This window comes from Thunnus thynnus, chromosome 17 (genome assembly GCF_963924715.1).
Source record: "Thunnus thynnus chromosome 17, fThuThy2.1, whole genome shotgun sequence".
In the NCBI taxonomy this organism is placed as follows: domain Eukaryota; kingdom Metazoa; phylum Chordata; class Actinopteri; order Scombriformes; family Scombridae; genus Thunnus; species Thunnus thynnus.
In genome coordinates this window covers 12,407,155-12,426,248 of record NC_089533.1, presented here as the reverse complement: position 1 = coordinate 12,426,248, position 19,094 = coordinate 12,407,155, and the positions used below count along the sequence as shown (strand labels likewise).

Here is a 19,094-nt window from a genome sequence, read left to right as displayed (position 1 = left end):
ATAGGGGCAGAAAATGGAGCCCAAAATCCCCAGCTACGCCCCTGGTTCTTCAACGTGCTCGTGTGAGGCTGGTTGGCTTAACTACAGAAAACGGAGTACATGTGATCTAGCTTCAGTTAATCTATGGCTGAACCTGACTAGTTGTTAGTCCTTTACATTCAGCCTTTTTCCTTTCCACATTTCACACCTAGCACCAGGGCGCACATGGGAGCCGAGTGCACGCGCGCTCGTTCTCGCCCCAGGACTGCAAATTCCACCTTAAAAACCCCTTCTCGAGTGAAACTTTTGGCTTGAACTCAGTCGGTCCACCTTAAGCGCACACGCAAACGCAGGCAGGCGTACAGCGAGGTTTCCGCTTCTCAGTTGGGCTCGGACCGCGGCTCACGAAAAAACACCGTTTGTAACGCACAAGGTTGACGCACTAAAGGTAAGAAAAAAAGCAAGCAAAGCAACCGAGCAGTAAAAGAAAAAAAAGATGTCTGAATCCAAGTACCGCGAGTGGATACTAGACACTATCGACTCGCTGCGGTCGCGAAAAGCCCGACCGGACTTGGAGAGGATTTGCCGAATGGTCCGGAGACGACACGGGTCCGAGCCCGACCGAACCTGCGCAGAACTGGAGAAACTGATCCAGGAACAAACCGTGCTGAAAGTTAACTACAAGGGCTCCATTTCGTACCGAAACGCCGCCAAGGTTCAGCGGAGGAGCAGAAAAAAAGACGATGTAACGTTAACGACGGCCGGGAGAAGGAACGCGGTGGAAGAAGCCAGTCACTCTGACTTGAGCAACGGGGACAGCGCGGTCGGTCCGGCTGACCAGGACGAGGAGGATTTGGAGGTATGTGACGGTTGATGCGAGGGGGGCACGTTTAACCGGCTCACGTCTCATTGTCACATCACACCACATTAACAGGTGGAGAGAAAAAAACAAGGTAGGGGCTAACTGTGTGCGGTTTGCCAAAAAAATAACGTCTTTTTTGTTTCTACACGGGGGAGTGGTGAGGGGAGTGATTTGCAAGTGCACCCAAAACTGCCGCAGACGGGGAGCGGCGGGTTGGTTGGACCCCGCACGAGCGCTACCGAGGTGGAGAAGAAGAAAAAAAAACAGAAGGTGCGCGTGAAGTCAAAGTATGGCTTTTTTGTTGCGCTGAGCCGGTTGAAAGGCACTTTAAACGGACGGTGCGCACGAGCAAACCGGACACGGGAAAAGTTGCACCGTCCTGCCCGTCTTGCAACAACCAGAGCCACCATTATCAGCAGCAGAAAGCGCTTTTCAAGCCTCAAACTCGGCGTTGAGCGAAGGGGAGGGAGGGAGAGGGAGAGGGAGAGGGGGGCAAGAGATGCGTACACACAGGCCGGAAGCTGAACACATTTTCTTTCACAATATTATCATTAAAGTATGCGCTTGACAGTGAGGGTTTTTATTTAGCGATCCAGAAGCGGAAATGTACGTTTGTATGCTCGCTGACTTGTCGATGTGGGAGTGGATGAAGGGAGGAAAAAAAAGTCTCAAACACCGCGGATGTACGAGCCTGATGGGGGACGCTGGGACATTGTAGGGTTGTTGATTGTTTATTACGTGGGGAGCCAAAGGCGGCCAAATAAACACATCATATGTCACCGTAACACATATTCTGTCTGCCTCTGACGAGATCTCACCCCCCTTTTTCCCGTCTGGACTTAAAAAATGTGCCCATCACTATGTTTCGTCCCGTTAAACCGCAACCAAATCGATGATTATCGGTGCTAAAGTACTTCTAAAGGAGATATGTTCAGTTCACGTGTGCAAACTGCGTCTGTTTTTCGAGCGATGGACGATTGCCGACGCAGTGCATAAAGTCGAACCCCTAGATCCATTGTCGGACACGCTGCCAAGCCCGGTCACGTCTAACGCTTGGTGTCGGCTGCTATGGCCTCTCACGTCCCGTGCAGCATGACATCACTTCTATGTGACTGTCAACTATTTTTTGACAGTATTTTAAGATGAACCATAGTACTGCAAAGTAATTAAATATCAAGGAACCGGTAACACTGAGACCTGAATGTAAACGACCGCAAGCTTGGCGGATGCGCCTGTCCGATTTGGGTTAAGCTGAGATCAAACTGACTTTGTTCTCTGAAAGGCGTGTGTCGCTACAAAAACAAACGCGTTTGATTACTTTGCGCTGAATGCTTTTTGGGGCTTGTTATCCAGGTTTTACCTGAATACGATCGGGTCAAATGTAGACAGTGACGTGTCCGATAACGGACTCATTTGCGTTACTCTTTCTGCTCCGTCGCTTTTACTGTAATTCGTTGACTGTGTTCTTGTGCAGAGTCAAAGTAGACTGAGACTGGTGCTCGCTCGCATCGGAGTGTGCAGCCGTCGATATAAAGTCGGTTTCATCTGTGCTTGCTGCGGCTCGGCCCCGGGAAGCGCACCGTTAAAGACCACAGACACAATGGCGAGGTCCTTACCGCGGCTCCCCAACTCCATGCGCACTTTGGAGGAAATTTGAGAAAAACAAAAAAAAAACGCCTCCCATCGGCCCTTTCTACGCTCTCGTGTGTTAAAATTATCAATCAAGAAGGCCTCTAAAGACAGGGACGCACCGAGCACATCGGCTGTTTTTTATTTTTTTATGAGCTGAGATGAAAATGATGCTGGATTGAGATCCTCGGGGGCATGATGTTTTTTGTGACGGTGTCTCGGTGAAAGTTATGTGAAATGCAGTGGTGCGATGGGTGAATGCCATTCAAGCGGCTTTTTTACAGGAGCGGGGCGGGCTTACAGTGCGCTCTTGTGCTCGACTGCTGGGTCTTGGACACGCAGTCGCACACAAGGTAATTTTTTTTTTTTTTTTTTTTTACTCAGGGGCGCCGTCGACGAAACCCCACAACGAAAGGAATGAGTGCTCATGTTAAAACTAGTTACATCCATTCAGACAACATTGTATTCCCGTGTTTAACTGCGTGGAAACGCGTTTGTGGTGGAGGGGCTCTCGGTCTGTCTGCGGAGTGAACACTGCACCGCGGAAAAGGGGGACTGAGGCATTCAAAGGCAATAATTTACCACCACAGCGGTCAAATTGCGACATCTGTATGAACATGTTTCCATGTGACACGCTCAGCCTACAATTAGTAGTCAGTCATGACAACAATTCCCTGTAACCTTTGCGGGATTGTCAGCTTTTTAAGTTGTTGTCAAATAATGAACTTAATTGTTGATAGGGGCTTTTCTTCCACTGAAATAAACGTGTTTCTTATCCTCTCAAGCTTATTGTCCTTACTGATACAAGCACAGATTAGGACATACTTGATGTATGTATAATTCTGCACCCACCCCACCTTTTTGTTTTGTTGCTTTTTTCCAAATAATACATCATGTAATGATTGTAAAAGAGCCTCTTATAAAATATAATGGGATGGGGATTTTATGCTCTGGTTTTGCAGGCAGACACCTCTATGGCTATGGACACAGACAGTAATGCAGATGAGGAGGGGGCCGATGAGAGCCGGGATGGGCAGGACGGACCCTCTCCTGTGCGCACGTATGAAGATGCCGCCGTGCACTGTGCCTCTGAGCGAGCTGTCTCTGCTCCCTGCTCTCCCTCTGGCACCCGGCCTGGCCCTGGCCCTGGCGGCGTCCCTAGCTCGGGTCTGGACTGTGCCTCTCTCCAAAGGGCTGGTGCAAGGCCCAGCTCCTTGCCCCCCTCCAGCCCCAGGGCCCTCGCACACAATGACTGGGCTTATAGTTCTGCTGTCTGCCCAGTGGAGCGCCAGCACCCAGGAATGCAGAGAGACAAAGGTATCCACACTGCTAGAGACAGTCTAATATGCACGCTCCGATATAATGGAGCACTCTAATATTGTTTCATGTGGAAGCTTCGTGCTTAGGTTTTGCACTGGATATGAAATGGAGATACAAGCCTTTAACCATCTAGATGATTAACTGCTGGGTGACATTGTTGTTGACAGTAGAAATGCCGTGGTTAATGTCAGCCAGAGACAGAGTTGCAGGAGAAATAATACATTTCCACGGTATAGCGATGCTGCTTCTGCAGTTAGAAGTGTAGGCATCCTTTGGCTTGTTTGTGCCAGTTATTCAGGTTTAATAAACAGACATAAAAGAACATTCAGCTGCTTTAGTTTTTGATATGCATTAGAATTTGCCATGAATAAAGTCAGGTGTGGACAATATGGATTATATCAGTGTATTATGTAAATGGTCTCCTCTCATGTGTGTTAGCAGCAGTCATGAAGCCAGCAGTCCACTCTGTAACTATCAGCCCATGTGCTTTAAAGAACAACGTGAAGAAGGAGGATGAAGGCAAGGCGGAGGATAGTGGCCTTTTGCCTGACCAGTTGGTACCAGACTATGCAGCACGACTGGTAATTGGCCCATGTTCCTTTTGTGACAAATAATACCACCTGTATTTCTGCCGCTTCTTTGATCTTTCTGCTTTCTACGTGACATTTTCATGTTTGACTTGTTTTGTTTTGTTTTGTTTGGCCAACAGGAGGAGAGCAGGAATGTATCGGATGGGAGATCACAGACACTGTCTTTGCTATCTGACAACTGTGAGTTACATAGTTTCTTGTTTTTTAAGAAGCTGCTGTGTGACCTGCATCTGTTCATTCTCATTCTGGGAAATGGCTCCCAATAAAACACACGCAATGTTAAAGGAATTAACTAATGACAGCTTGTATTTCAAAGACTATTATTTGGCCTTCTCTTGTTCTTGCCTCGAGGCTTGCTGAAGATTTTTTGAATGCTTGACAAGCTTGTCCTGCGACCTTTCAACCAGGTAGCACTAGGGATTTAACGGTTCATGTGTTTGTCCCGCATTGTCGGTACATGATGTTCGGTTTGATATGTGATTTTCCTCGGTTTAGTATGCTCCCTGACCTAAACAATTACAGTCAAAATAGTTTAATAATCCTCTTACTCACACATGCGAAACAATAGTTCTAGTGCTTGATATATGCTAGCCGGCTTAGCCAAGTTACCTTGGTTACCCGTGCTCATGTAGCGTCTCTGCTGTCATTATTATTAAAATACGCACTCTCTGTAGTGAAACTATATCGCGTCTCCCCGTCCCCCTCCTCTCTCTGTGACGGTCGACTTTTCACTCCGCCTTTGAGTAAACAAATTTGATTTCTCACGTGGTCACACAGCATGTCGTAAGAACCGGTTCTCAGTGACCATAAATCACCATAAAACAGCTGTCAGCAGGTGTTCTGACTCCTTGCGGGAAACAGAAGGGTTGTTTTCCTTTTTCACTGCAGCACAATTAAACTGTCTCAGTAATAGTTTTGTCCAATGAGCAGTTGTTGGATGTTTATATTTTTCAAAATGAAGGACCAAAGGAATCATTTTCTTCCTTTCTTTTTCCTGCTTTACCGAAAATATACCGAACCGTGACCCTAAAAAACGAGCTGTGGATTTTGTGTGCTGTTACACCTCTACGTAGCACTCATTTTGGTTGTTGGAAGTTGTTGCTGATAATATGCTGCCCTTTTGCAATGCTGCACTATTGACAGCAGTGGCTTGTAAATGTGGGAATCTGGAGACTTGATACAGTTTGATCTAGTTTTGACCTTGATGTGTTATGATTTTCATTCGAGGAAAATCTCTACACGACCACGTTATAAATATAAAACTGCAGAGGGTTTCTAAAAGCTGCTTTTAAGTGCTGCTTGGTTGATACTGTATGTACTATATGTTTACACTTACAGATGGTTCTTAATAATTCAGTAATCATCTTCTTCATATTTTATGTTATGTCTGTATTTGCATATATGCCAGGCAACATGAACATTTCAGATTTTTGTATGGATTTAATAATAATAATAATAATAATAATAATAATGATAATAAACTTTGTTTGTATAGCATCTTTCATACAGGAAATGCAGCTCAAAGTCCTTCACAACAAAGAAATTACATGCACCAAGTGCTTCATGTGAAAAAAGACATAAAAGGAACATAAAAACGTTAATGGAACATAAAACCCACTTGGTAATAATAAAAATAAGATAAAAAATAAAGTGAAAATAGAATGCATAAAATCAAGTAAAATACAACATTTTGAAAGAAGCATAAGTGGTAAGCAAAGTGCACAAAATAATTTCAGGCCTGTATCAGGAAAGTCATAGCTAGTTAAAGGCTAAAGTGAAGAGATAAGTTTTCAGCTTTCTTTTAAAGGTATTTGGCGAGCTGGTTTCCCTGATATCTATCGGTAGTGTGTTCCATAGCTTTGGGGCGTAATTGACAAAGGCTGCATCCCCGATTTTCTTTCAGTGCTTGCTGGGAACCTCCAGTAAACCAGCAGCAGATGATCGCAGAAGGCATATAGTTAACAAGGGAGTTAGCAGTGTAGCTTGGTCCTAGCCAATTAAGGGCTTTTGTATATAAGGATGAGGACCTTAAAATCAATTCTAAATGTTACAGGAAGCCAGTGCAGAGCAGCTAAAACTAGACTACTGTGCTCTCTCCTCTTGGTTCTGGTTAATAGCCAAGCTGCAGAGTTTTGAATGAGCCGAAGTCTCTCAGTGTTTTTTGGGTTTTTTTGTTGGGAGGCCAGTAAAAAGTGCGTTACAGTAATCAAGTCGGCTTGACATGAAGGCATGAATCAGTTTTTCAGCATCTCTTTGATTTATGAATGGTCGAACTTTGCTATGTTTTGGAGGTGGAAAATTAGGTTTTCATCACCTTGTTAATGTGTGACCTGAAGTTTAGATCTGAATCTAAGACATAACCAAGACTTGTAACCTCAAATTTAATCCAGCGAGGTAATTTCCCCAGATGATTATACAGCATTTCTCTTTTTGTTTTAGGGCCGACTTGTAAGATTTTCAGTTTTATCCTTGTTAAACTTTAAGAAATTATTGCTCATCCATTTATTTATTGCTAGAAGACAGGTAGTAATGGAGTGCATAGCTGCAGCATCATTTGGTTCAGCAGAGATGTACAGCAGTTTGTCATCCACATAACTATGGAAACATTCATTGTGCTCTCTGTTGATGTCACCAAGTGGCAGCATGTATTGTGAGAATAATTACGGACCAAGGCAGCTCCCTGGTGCATGTCAATGTTCCTCAGACACATGATCTCCAAGACTGACATAAGCTTTCTCTCTTTGATGTATGTTTTGAGCCACTTTAACACACAGTCAGAAAGACCGAACAACTCTTCAAGACAATCGATTAGAATATCACGGTCAATCGTATCAAACGCTGCGCTTAGGTCTAAGAAGACAAAGATTGAGACCTTACTTTCGTCAGAGGTTAGTCTGAGATCACTGATTATTTTAAGAAGAGCAGTTTCAGTGCTGTGCTGTGTTCTAAAGCCTGACTGAAATTCCTACAGGATGTTGTTTTCTTTAAGAAAGGAGTTTATTTGCACTGAAACTATCTTTGCAAGTATCTTACTAATGAATGGAAGGTTGGATATTGGCCTATAGCTGGTCAGTGCATCACCATCTTGGTTGGGTTTCTTTAGTGAGGGTTTTATAACAGCTGTTTTGAAGGCATCTGGAAAGATGCCTGTTTGAAGAGATGTATTTATAATTTTCAGGACATGACTTGAAACACTGTTGAACACCCGCTTTTTAATGAAAAAGTTACTAGAGGTAAAGTTTCCAGCCTCCACATCAGTTGCTGAGGGTTCAGTTCCCAGTAGTGGTTTCTCTAGTTTGCTTGTGTACACCACCCATGAACATAAATTTCAGTTTGCAGAAACCTAAAGAGCTTGTTTCTTTGAAAATTTGACATGCTGGCTTTTAACAGAAGAAAAGTAGTCATAGATTTTCCCTCTTTAGTGAAACATTACTAAGAGACCTCCAAGCAAATGACTAACATGGCAAATCAGAAACAAACAACACTAAAATGTTTTTTACCACCGCACAGGTACTATGCCTATGTGCTGTACTTGTGCTGGGTCAGGATGTGGTTTGGCTAGGAGGAGCAGTAGTACCCGTCTGAAAATGGTGGCCTCAGCTAAACATTGACCCTGCACATTTCTTATTCATTTACATTTATAACAACAGTCCTGCTAGAATCCTGTGAAAGTGGGCTGGTATAGGAAGGGTGCTGTATCAACACTCATTCACGGTAACGTAACTGTACTGAACCATGAACAAAATCTAATAGAAAAACATCCTGTGCCGTGACAGTAGAGGCCTCAGTGCAGCATACTAGTACCATGGAAAAAGCGTCAGTTTCATTTCATCACAACTCCGTAAAGGATATGAGGCGGCACATTTAAAACTCTTTTTTTTTTTGCACGTTGATGCAGAATTGGAAAAAGTTAGAATCATGGCTCTCACATAAACTTTATTTCTGCACCACTAGTGAGCTATATGAGTGGAGCTCACCCTGAGTTTTTGCATTTCATATATAAAACAGTAGTTGGTGTTTTTATGAATGATTTGGGGCCACTAGGTAGCATACTCGAGCCGTTCATTGCAGAAAGACAGAGCATAATGGCTTTTGACATGAAAAGTAATAAGCTCTAAGAAGACATTAATGTTCCCCTCGCACTATCCTGTTCTCACTTTCCAGGAAATACGGATGTGTTTCGCCTACACGTTGTCAAAGTGTCACATTAATAAAAAGCAGTGAAATCTACTACGCAGTGTCTTCGTGATCATTAAAGAAACACTGCAGACAACATGAAGTTAATCAAGGAATTCCCCAGCAGATATCATGATATCCATTAAATCAGTGTCTCTATCGTTGTAAAATCTGCTGAACATTTATAATAATTTAGCTTCCATTGGGTTCACAGGTACATTCAAGAAGAAGATAGATATATCATCCTTCACAGCAGCTGAAGACAGTCTTCTGAATGGTGGTAAAAGTGATGACATGTGAGTATTATGTGTTTTTTTATTTTGTATTCCTTTGTAAATGTTCCTCTACTTCTCCACAGTGTTGTGATACATCTTTCTCACCCGTCTCAAATAGTAAATGTACATATCACTGAGGGACAGACACATAAGAAAAATTCCAAATAACTACACAGGCTACCTAAATGTTGGAAAAAAACAAAATAAGTGAGACATTACCTGCTTGTGTGGTCGTTGTTTTTGACTCTTTTTCATCTGATCTCTCTCCAGCTCTGTGAAGAAGGAGAAGATGAGTCAGAACTTGTTGCAGTGGACTGTGGCAGATGTGGCCAGTTATTTTTCAGCTGCAGGCTTTCCAGAGCAGGCTGTGGCATTTCGAACACAGGTTGGTGCACCACCGCAGGCTGCCACAGAGGGCGCTACATATACACTGAAAACTAAACTTTTGTTCCATCACACAATGCATTTTCAGAGGCAGTTCATATAAAAATGTGTTGCACCGTCCCAAAAATTTGCATTAGGATGTGACAGTTTTATTTGTGTGCATAAACCTGCATGGTAAAGGATGCTAGAAAAGAAAACTGTCTGTCTTGTCTCTTAAAATACAAGCTTTTTCACACAATTTTAGAGCTTCAATAGTTTTTTCTCTCCCCCCAACAGGAAATTGATGGGAAGTCCCTTCTCCTAATGCAGCGCAGTGACGTGTTGACCGGTTTGTCCATCCGACTCGGCCCTGCCCTCAAAATCTACGAGCGCCACGTAAAGGTGCTGCAGAGGACCCACTTCCTGGAATACGAAGACCTCTGAAGTGGCGATGCATCGTTCGCGCTCACGTGACCCGACAGACAATGCTGCGTTGACCCAAACGTGCATGCACAGTGCCCTCTCCCATCTGGATCCTGCCACCCACCTTCATATATATAGTATATGTAGAAGGTGTGTGGAGGGGGAAAGGCTGCGGTGGAATCAACTTTCACTGTGAGAATGACCAGTAACTAAAAGACATTCATCCTACCTCTCATTATGGTCTTTGGTTTTCAAATGGTTTTTCATTTCACCCACGTACAATTGCACTGTCAAGGGAACGGACTGCTACGTTCAGAGTATGTTTTAAAAAGGAGGAGCAGTGACCTTTTCTGCAAGAGTAAAAGCTGGATAACGCAGCCAGTGAAGGGGACTGAGTCTCGCACCAAGTGGACCAACTATAGGCAAATGTACCTATAGAGACATGACTTGCATAGTGCTGTGGCCAAAGCGTTGTCACAGTTTGGGGTCCATAAGAACATGTCGAGGCTCTGAAATTTCTCACTTTATCCTCCCTGTATCTATTACGGTACGTTCTGTTAGTACAGAAACTGCTCATAAGTCGCACAGATAAACATAAAGCGCATCTGTTGTGCATTTTTCCTTTTCTCATCTGATGAGTTGGACTAAATGTCATCAAAGTGCTGGGGAAGTCAGACTATCTACATATCTGCAGCAAAAGTCAACAGTCTGATGCCACCAATCGCTGCTGACGTTGGATTATGCCGTCAGTGTCTCGGACATAACCAATACGATGTACTACTACCTGCTGGCAAGGCAATATGTTGTTGTTTTTTTTTCTTGTTATATCTTATTTAGAAATGACTGTGGTCCAACTTAATACAGTTGAATTTTGGGGAACAATTGCAGATATACAGGAAATGCGCGGCCTAGTGGAATTTGCTTTCATACACAAGCAAAATAAAGTACTTTTGGGGAAATGTTATTGTAATACTGAATATATTGTTTTAAACTTAATACAACTGCTCAGTGCCTGTTTATGGAGCAGATACCTTGATCCAATGCAATATTTTATGTTATCATCCATTTATAATTTGTCGAATGTCTATTTGTGTGAAGATATAAGCCAGCCACTTTAATTGTGACATTCCATACGATGTAGTCTACATCTCCAATGTATTTCCTCCCCTTTTTATCTGTAACAGTGACACTTCTTCCAGAGTCACAAATAAAGCTCATGTCTCTCTGTTCAGTCACTTGTTTTGTGATGCAGTTTATTACCCTTTTTTTTAAATTCACAGTTCACTTACAAAGAGTTTCAGTGAGTCAGCCATCACCTTGAGAGGGTGTGAGGGCTGGTGATGGCCCTTTTCAGTCTCAATAAAATATTGTACAAAGTTTCCACTCCAGATAAACATACATAGATTGCAGCATGTGTTTTTTTTTCCCCCCAATAAAACCTTAAAGTTCCTTGTTTAATCTGAAGGTTGAGTTGATGCAGCACTCTGTGAAATGCACATTCAGTGAAAATGGAATAGCAGGGAATTAAATTGTCATTGAATGTGTTTTTTTCCAATGACCTGTATCCAATGTGGTGAAGCACCATCGTGGCAAGTTTCTGATTGTATTCAACTGTTTTGTCGCTGCACAAATCTTCAGATTAGTACAAAAATAATAGAGTAGAAAAAGGATCTGCACAACTCAGATAAGGCGGACATATGTGATGATGGTTCGATAACTGAAACCTGGTCTGTTTACTTTTCAATTGCACACTTTTTTCATCATATAAGTTTATCGAAGTAAGAAGATTTTTGTAGTTTAACTGTATGTGTGTGAATGTTATCAGCAGGGTGCAGATCCTTTTTTTTTTCTATTATTTTTCAATGTGTGAAATACTCTTGATCTATGTACAGAAAAAAAAAAAAAGTTTTCTTCAGCTGTGGTGGAAAATGTGGGAATCAGCATACAATTTCTAATCCAGGACTAATAGCAGTACCATAGTATAAAGGTCACTTGGATCAGTCAGATCAGTAGAATACTGATCCACAACGCTGTCAGCTCCAGGCTGCACACTAGTTTGACAATGCAGATTAGCCTCTTGGTTTCCCAGCTCTGTGGGAAACCTACTGATTAGTCTGCCAAAAGCTATGGAAATAATGTGATATTTTAAAAACTAAACAACGCCCTCCGTCAAACATTTTACAACTTACCACAGTAGCAAAATAAAAAGGACATATTTTCATCCTCTTGCTCTTCAAGATCACATACAACATTAAATTAAGACTTTGCTGCATTTAAATTTAACTCTGAAGGCTTCCTTTGCCTGTAACAGTCCTGCATTCACCAGTCCAACACTCAGAGTAACTGCAACCGCCGCTGCTTGTTACAGAGTGACATGTAAGGAAGTATTACTGTACATGAAACGCGTGTGACCAAAATCCATCCGTGCTGTCAACCTCAGCACACGCATTCTGACAGCCCGATGGATGGAGGGGCCTGATCGGTGAGGGAAAGAAGGGGGGGGGGGGGGCTTGATGTGTGTAGCAACTGTTTTTCTCTACCAGGCTCTAAAGGATGAAGGGGAGTATGGAGGAGCGTAAGGTAGGATAATCTCTGAACTCCTTTAAGTAGCTGCGGTGTTTGCCTTTGGCCCACACAGTCATCTGGATGAAGGCCACGACAGTGAAGAAAGCCACAGGCACACACTGGGTCATCACTGTGAAGCCGATCCAGGAACCCAGCTGTGAGTAAGACGTTTACACAGAAACATACACGCATAAACAAATATGCTCACATACAGTATGAATTGAGATTCACAGTATGTTAATAAAATGTGCTGCAACCAGTAGATGGCAGCAATAATGCATCTTACACTGCATGGATCAACTACAGACTACTGGGTTGTACTAAAAGATTAATAGTTACATTCAGTAATGCAGTGTTGAAACATGAAAAAACACAATTTCATATTAATTTTAAAAATAAAACTAAATTTTCTGTTACTGATTTTTCACATTTTAATCAAACTAACACACTGTATATCTGACTGACCTGACTGTGAAAACTTGACCAAGACTTTTCTACATCACCCTTGATTTCTTTCATGGAGACATGTTAAAAAAAAATTATTTCTATGATAAAATTATACTTGTGAATCTGCTTACCTCATATGTATAGTTTGGACAAGAAACCAGCCAAAAAATCCATGTGAATGGATTTTTCGTTGGGTAAGGAATCTTCTTCATTTTTGAACCTGAGATGATAAACACAAATCAATATTTCATTGCCTTGAACTTTGTTTAAAGTGTCACTGACCTAAAAAAGCTAATTAACAACATTGTTACAAAGTGCTCACCTGCTGCTTTGAGGTTACGAAGCGCAACATGGATGGAAAAATTCCCTACTTGACAGAACTGTGGGAATAAAGACATCCAAAGATGAGCATCTACATAACAGCTTGTTACTTTTTAAGATGCCAGAAACATACAACTTCAACAGAGCTCAGACTTACCAAGAAAACGTAAAGTCCCTTATTCACCTGCTGCTCCCCGTAATCTGTGTGATGTGTCATAGAAATACGGATTAAGGCGAAGGCCAACCTCAGGTGATGAGTTAAACTGAGAATTGCAGCGTTCAGCACTTACATGGTGTGGTGTAGAGAGGGTGGTTAATGTAGTACGCCATCCAAGCTGCAGAGCACCAGTAATAGCCACAGTTCTGGAACAGAGAGCGGGACTATAATAAGTCAAACTGTCAACAGAGTTCCACACACATTTGCGTCAGATTTCTGAGAATAATTACACAGCACAAAATAATAATATACACTGCACATTCAGAAGCCAAAGTATGTGGCTCAGTCACCTTAAATATGTTTCTGAGAGGCATGGTCCCATGGGAGATACGATGGACGAACAACGTTTCCAGAATCCTCTTTATGTAGTGGAAGGAGTGACACATGCAGGCCAAGCTGTGACGGGACACACACACACACACACACAAATGCACTTACATATTTAACTGTGATTAATACAGTGCCCCTCTGCAGTCCATTACACTTGGCCCTGACTCTGTGTCAACACAGCAATATGTTTCACGACTGTTTGCCATGTGGAAGGGGGGCATCTGCGCAAAGCTTGGGATTGTGTGACACACCGTGGCAACATCTCAACACATCCCTGAAAACATAAGCAAGCTGACACTCACTGTACAACCCAGTGCTTGCTGCTGGTGAAGTCGTATTTCGGAGCATAGATGAAGGGCAGACGGAAGTAGAACATTAAGTAGATGAGCAGTGGACCAGCACACTCTGTCAGGAACACCTGAAGTAAGCAAGACAGAAATGCTTTAAAATATAGCTTCCTTAATTTGCAGCCAGATGCATGAGAAGAAGTGCAAAAATATGCTAAAACCCCCCCAAAACAGTCATAAATAAACCCCCGACTGCATCACAATTAACAGCCCTAACAATGAACTCTAATAGAAAATACACTAACTAGTGTTGACCAATTTAATGGCACAGGGAATAAAATATTTTCTCCTTGTTGGACAAGCACTTTGCCAGTCTAACCTCTCTAATGGGAGAAAATGCAACTAACACCAGCATGACTCTGTCTTTCTTAAGAACTTAATGTTCAACATGTACCCACGGAGCAAATGAGACATTAAGACAGCTTGTAATACCAGCTTTCCACAAATTGTATGATCAAGCAAAGAAGCACAGCTGACAGGGAAATTGATATCTGAATCAGCACCTCGAGCGGAGCCCTGGCTCAGCATGCCTGACCAATAGCTACTGGTGGTCTCTGCTGGGGCACTTCATGCTGCTCCACTCTCACTATCACTCTGCAGCCTGGCAGGGCGCTGGGGGTTGTGTCAGGGTTGATAAGGACAGAGAATGCGCGGAGGCTCGGTGGGTAAGGTTGAGTAAAGAGGCACAGTGAAAGGCAAGTGAGAGGTCAGGGGGATAAACACCTTTGGGAGAAATGGGGCCATGAGATTATATGTCCTAGGACAGAGGACAGGCATAGCAGGAGGTGAGAGAAAAACGAACCACAGCAAATCACCTCTGTCTGTCACTGTGGGGTTGATATTTATATTCAAGTTGGTGAGAGAGTGTCTGTTTATATTTAAAATAAAATTATTTTAAAAGATCATACCAGTGATTCCGCATGTTTTAGCCAATTAAGTGCAAATCATGTATACTTTACAGGCCATTTTGCAATCAGATTCAGAAGACAAACATGTAAATTTGCACTTCGAGAAAAAGATCATGTGGATTTAGTCATTTCTTGCATTAAAAAGGTTGCTGTTCAGAGGGTGAAATTCACATCTTGAATGTTGAAGCACCCTTGAAATCAGCAACAATCACATTTAAAGGTTGGCAAGTTGATTTTAATTACTGACATGTAGGGAAACCCGTGGAAGGTGGAAATCAATTGAACAACATGTGGTATACTTAAGAATAATGTAAAGCATGTATTATTTGACTTGACTGATTAATTGGCCAATGAATGACTAATGCTCGATTGTACTTTTATTCCTTAGTTGTAATTAAAGGGGTTATACATTTAAAAAATATTTTCAGAGTGACTGCTGCTGTGCTGCTGCAACAAAAGAAAGAATCTGAGAGGGAGATGTGTTTAATTTTATCCTTGTGATGCACTATTATTATGTTTTAGGATGGTTCAGACTGTCTGTGATTCATGTGCGTGCTCGGGTGGACTCACAGTTCCCCATGTGACTTGGGGTCCTAGGTCACTGAAGTAAAAGCTGGCTGTGGTTCCCACAGGAAGTGTCTGGAGAATTTCCTCATCCCTGAGACACTTGCCCTCTGAAAAACATGTCCGACCGCAACAATCAGCCGAGATAAGACCAGACGACATCGCATGACTTCAACACAACACCTATCAATCAACTGAGTTGGATAAAAGCAGAATGAAAATAGTGGTTGGCAGACGTACTTGCATCCAAACGCAGGGATTGTCTGGCTGGATACCACTTTGGATCTGTCAAAATAGAGAGTAACTTTACTGGATAGATTTTTTTTTTATTAAAAATGAACAGCAACCAAATGCAAAATCACAAATTTGTCTCAAATTCTTACTCACATGATTTGTGAAACAAAGCCTTAATATCCAAAATAGTGGCAGTTGGCTCCACCTACAATCAAAATGTAAAAATAAACCATACTCAAGATAGTATTATTATCAGCAACATCAGTGTAGAGAATGCAATATTGATATTTTCCACTGAGTACTAAAATAAAAAAACAGAAGTCATCTGCATCATTGTCTATACAACAGAAGTTTTCATTTATTTATTTTCATCTGCAAAGTGATCCCTCATGTTGTGGACTCGACTCCGCACATGTACAAAAAGCTGCTAATCGTGCGTGCCTTCCTGTCTGTTGGCCCAGTGCAGCATTAATAGGCATGTACCAAAGCTGGAACAGAAAATTCCTATGAGATGAAGAGGGAATTCTCACCTCCTAACTGCAACCCTCGCTCAATAGTAACGTAACTGATAATGGCTGCACTTGACCGGGCTGCCTCTGAAGTAGATGATTATCTGTAAAATTAGCCGTCTGCTCACAGCGATGACTCTGTAGTTCTTGAGCTAAAACAAACATGTTTCCTCTGACTTCATTGAAAAGTAATCACATTCTCTGCTTGTGCTACTTTTAGAACAAGGGTTTTGAATTGTGAAACTGTAAAAGGAATGCACTGAGAGGTGATAAACTGCAGTAGTTGACCGTAAAAGCTAAGTTCTCAAGCATTCTTTGTGTTTTTGATATAGGAGTGTGATCAGAATGCATCATACACTAGTTAAAGTAATATCAGCCTTCTAAAGGCATGTGTAAGTAGAAACTGTCCATCAACCAGACGCTCACCTTGTCCAGCAGTAGCAGTTTCTCCTTAGTCTTTAAATCCACAATCTCCACCTCAAAGTAAACAATCCTTTTGGCCTTTTTGGGAGGTTTAGGTTTCGGCCTTGGTGCAGATTTCTTCTCAGGTTCTGCGGTACTCCCACCAGTCTTTGCCTCTAAAGCGAGTACATCCATGACACTGTTTGAAACCTCAACAGCCTAGTGAAATGATCCTTGATATGTCCAGTGACACTGGTTGTCCTCTGCTGGTATGGGTATAGCAGGTCCCAGGTCACCCTGAACACAACTGTCGGTCCAACACAAGTGTGTCCTCTTTGGTGTTTTTCTGGACTCTCTGAATAGCCCTCCACCTCCTGAGGAAGAATGGGAGAAATATGTGAGACCATAAACACTTTTTTCTCCAGTTCAAGTGTGATTATGGGAAAAGGTGGAAGCAAGCCAGCAAGAAAGAAAATGCGTGGAAGAAGAGCTGGCTTGACGTGAAATGAACCTGCTTCTCACCTGAATGGCTGGCTCTTCATGATCCAGAGCCCCCCTTCATGCAACAAAACGCACTGAAGACGAAACTGGAGAGGCCCAAGACATAATCCATAGTGCGCCATTTGCAAAGCTAAATATAAGTCGCCTGATTTGCTCTGCACGCACCGGCTTGGTAACCTTGGGAAGCCACATACAGCTCTACCCAGTGACAGTTGCCAATGTGCTCTCATTAGACCTACAAGACACATCTCCTGTCTGCTCTGCTCCTCGCTTGGTTACACAGTGACGGGCCCCATTAAAAGCCCGATCCATGATGAAAGACCTCCACATGCCAACACATCCCCACCACCTTCCCCCAGACCACCTGTGAGGCTGGTATTCTTTTCTCTTTATGACCTCCAGAGCAAAGACAAACATGTTTATTTCAGTGTCTATGTGCATGGTTCAAGGTTTGTGTTCTGACTGAGCGACATGGCTTCTAAAATACTTCAGGGAGGATGGTTGGTGGGAGGAGCGTGAAGAAAATGCTGATTGGGAGAAGATCAGAAATGCCTTTCGTCGCAAAGGGTCAACTCATCACAAGCACATGGCCAACTGCATATCTATATTCTACAGTCTATATATAACTGGTAGGAGCAGTCCGAGCCAGCAGTTTGCATTCCAAGATCATTTTTGAGTCTTGTACTTTCTGCTATACCTAACCCCTTCTTTTATATTAATGATCAGAAACACTACAATACATGAGAAAAATCTCAAATGTATGCTTAACTCTACTTCTGATTCAAAGGTGGTAACACTTTGGTCTGACATGATGTTCTCTCTCTTGTGTTTGCTGATAGTTATAACATGAGTCCATGTGTGATCAATGATTTTAAAAAGACATGCTTAGACAATAGTCACTGTTACTTTCTTAATACAAAGTCACATTTACAATATGAAGAATCTTTAAAATGCCTGTTTTTACTTACATAACTGACAGCTTGACATATACATTGCAGTTTTTCTTTAATGTCTGTTGTTTAAATTAACATGAACAATCTTGAAGGTGAAATGTGGGTCGAAATGTGTCAGAGGCTTTTGATGTAATTATGTGTAAATTTCATAATCTGTGTGGTGTTGTTGTGTTGAATTGCATTATATTATATGGTCTTATATAAGAGTGCAAGGTAATGAGGAAATGTGGGGTAGGTGGACAATTGTAGGGAGGAAACCGATGACTCTCACCTGTATCAGAGGGTGTGGAGATCACGCTGGAATAAAAGGGCGCATTTGAACAACTGGACGGCGCGTGAGAGATTCAACAGCTTCTGTGGTGAAGTGGTGGGAGGGTGCTGTCGCAACTTTTAGCGTTGCCGACAGTCAAGCAGGGGATCCGTTCCTGTGTTAGAGGTTGGAGGCTGGACACCCCCTTTAGATAGAAAGAGGCCGGGAACTAGTAAGTGCCTTTGCCTGTGCTTCACGGCGGTGTGATCATCGTGACTTCAGTGCACACATCACCTCACGCCTTCTCACGCATGTCGTCTGTCGTCACTGTTTTTGGCATCCTGGGGCATCGAGTGTTTCTGTGGGCGCGTCTTGGTCCAACGGGAGACTTCATTTTCGCGCCCCAAAGGGGGGTCTAAACACTTTCATGTTTAATGTGTGTGTATACATATATATATATTTTATTATATATTTATTTATTTTTGTCTTGGTCTATATATGATAGATTAAACATAGATTTTAGTAATTTGACACCCTGCCAAGGGCCCCTGAAGAGGAAACGCTGATGGGTGAGGGGGCCCTCTGCCTCCCTCTACTGGTAAAACTGGTTCTGACCTGCCTACAGGTTGGAGAGGTCATTATTGATTCATGTGTATTTTGATACTGTGTTCCATTAGTGTGCAGTGTACTGATTACTGTGCGTTTGGCACTGTCTATAGTGTTTTTTCCAGGGTGTGTGTGTGAAAAGTTTATCCTAATTCACTTGCAGTGCTGTGTGTTGTAGGGTGTAGGGTGGCCATCTGTGCCTATATGGGTTGACCTCTGTGTGGAAGTTTTGTTTTGGGGTGTCTAGTTGTAGTTTTTAATTTTGTATCTTCAATATAAGTTTTTTTTGTACCATATATCTGTCTGTGTGGTGAATATTCTCT

At 42.5% G+C, this 19,094-nt stretch overlaps 2 protein-coding genes across 4 annotated transcripts; one reads left to right on the top strand and one right to left on the bottom strand.

Moving 5' to 3' along the window:
* The first annotated feature begins 108 nt into the window (after positions 1 to 108).
* samd1a (sterile alpha motif domain containing 1a) lies at positions 109 to 10,848 on the top strand. Of its 2 annotated transcripts, none has more exons than XM_067570204.1 (7): positions 109 to 838; positions 3,433 to 3,787; positions 4,229 to 4,371; positions 4,500 to 4,560; positions 8,771 to 8,852; positions 9,102 to 9,216; positions 9,492 to 10,848. In XM_067570204.1, the coding sequence occupies exons 1-7, from the start codon at positions 476 to 478 to the stop codon at positions 9,636 to 9,638; spliced, it is 1,266 nt and encodes a 421-aa protein (XP_067426305.1). In that variant the 5' UTR covers positions 109 to 475; the 3' UTR covers positions 9,639 to 10,848. The 2 variants fall into 2 exon arrangements, with proteins under 2 accessions (XP_067426305.1, XP_067426308.1); XM_067570207.1 differs by having other exon boundaries at positions 112 to 838; positions 4,232 to 4,371.
* Position 10,849: 1 nt separating this feature from the next.
* tecra (trans-2,3-enoyl-CoA reductase a) lies at positions 10,850 to 18,531 on the bottom strand. 2 transcript variants are annotated; one of them, XM_067570212.1, is made up of 12 exons: positions 18,187 to 18,531; positions 16,486 to 16,835; positions 15,704 to 15,755; positions 15,557 to 15,601; positions 15,323 to 15,426; positions 13,800 to 13,915; positions 13,458 to 13,563; positions 13,241 to 13,313; positions 13,108 to 13,151; positions 12,952 to 13,009; positions 12,761 to 12,849; positions 10,850 to 12,337 (listed from the first exon to the last, which is right to left on the bottom strand). In XM_067570212.1, the coding sequence occupies exons 2-12, from the start codon at positions 16,654 to 16,656 to the stop codon at positions 12,164 to 12,166; spliced, it is 1,032 nt and encodes a 343-aa protein (XP_067426313.1). In that variant the 5' UTR covers positions 16,657 to 16,835; positions 18,187 to 18,531; the 3' UTR covers positions 10,850 to 12,163. The 2 variants fall into 2 exon arrangements, with proteins under 2 accessions (XP_067426313.1, XP_067426314.1); XM_067570213.1 differs by lacking the exon at positions 18,187 to 18,531 and adding an exon at positions 16,984 to 17,427.
* Positions 18,532 to 19,094: the final 563 nt, after the last annotated feature.

Bases quoted from the DNA above. Each gene is read 5' to 3' on its own strand.
- samd1a (XM_067570204.1), top strand. From the start codon at position 476: ATGTCTGAATCCAAGTACCGCGAGTGGATACTAGACACTATCGACTCG. The intron at 8,853-9,101 runs GTGAGTATTATG...ATCTCTCTCCAG, and splicing joins GGTGGTAAAAGTGATGACAT to CTCTGTGAAGAAGGAGAAGA. The intron at 9,217-9,491 runs GTTGGTGCACCA...TCCCCCCAACAG, and splicing joins CTGTGGCATTTCGAACACAG to GAAATTGATGGGAAGTCCCT.
- tecra (XM_067570212.1), bottom strand. From the start codon at position 16,656: ATGGATGTACTCGCTTTAGAGGCAAAGACTGGTGGGAGTACCGCAGAA. The intron at 13,916-15,322 runs GTGAGTCCACCC...TGCTTACTTCAG, and splicing joins CCCAAGTCACATGGGGAACT to GTGTTCCTGACAGAGTGTGC. The intron at 12,338-12,760 runs GTAAGCAGATTC...TCTTACTCACAG, and splicing joins GTCCAAACTATACATATGAG to CTGGGTTCCTGGATCGGCTT.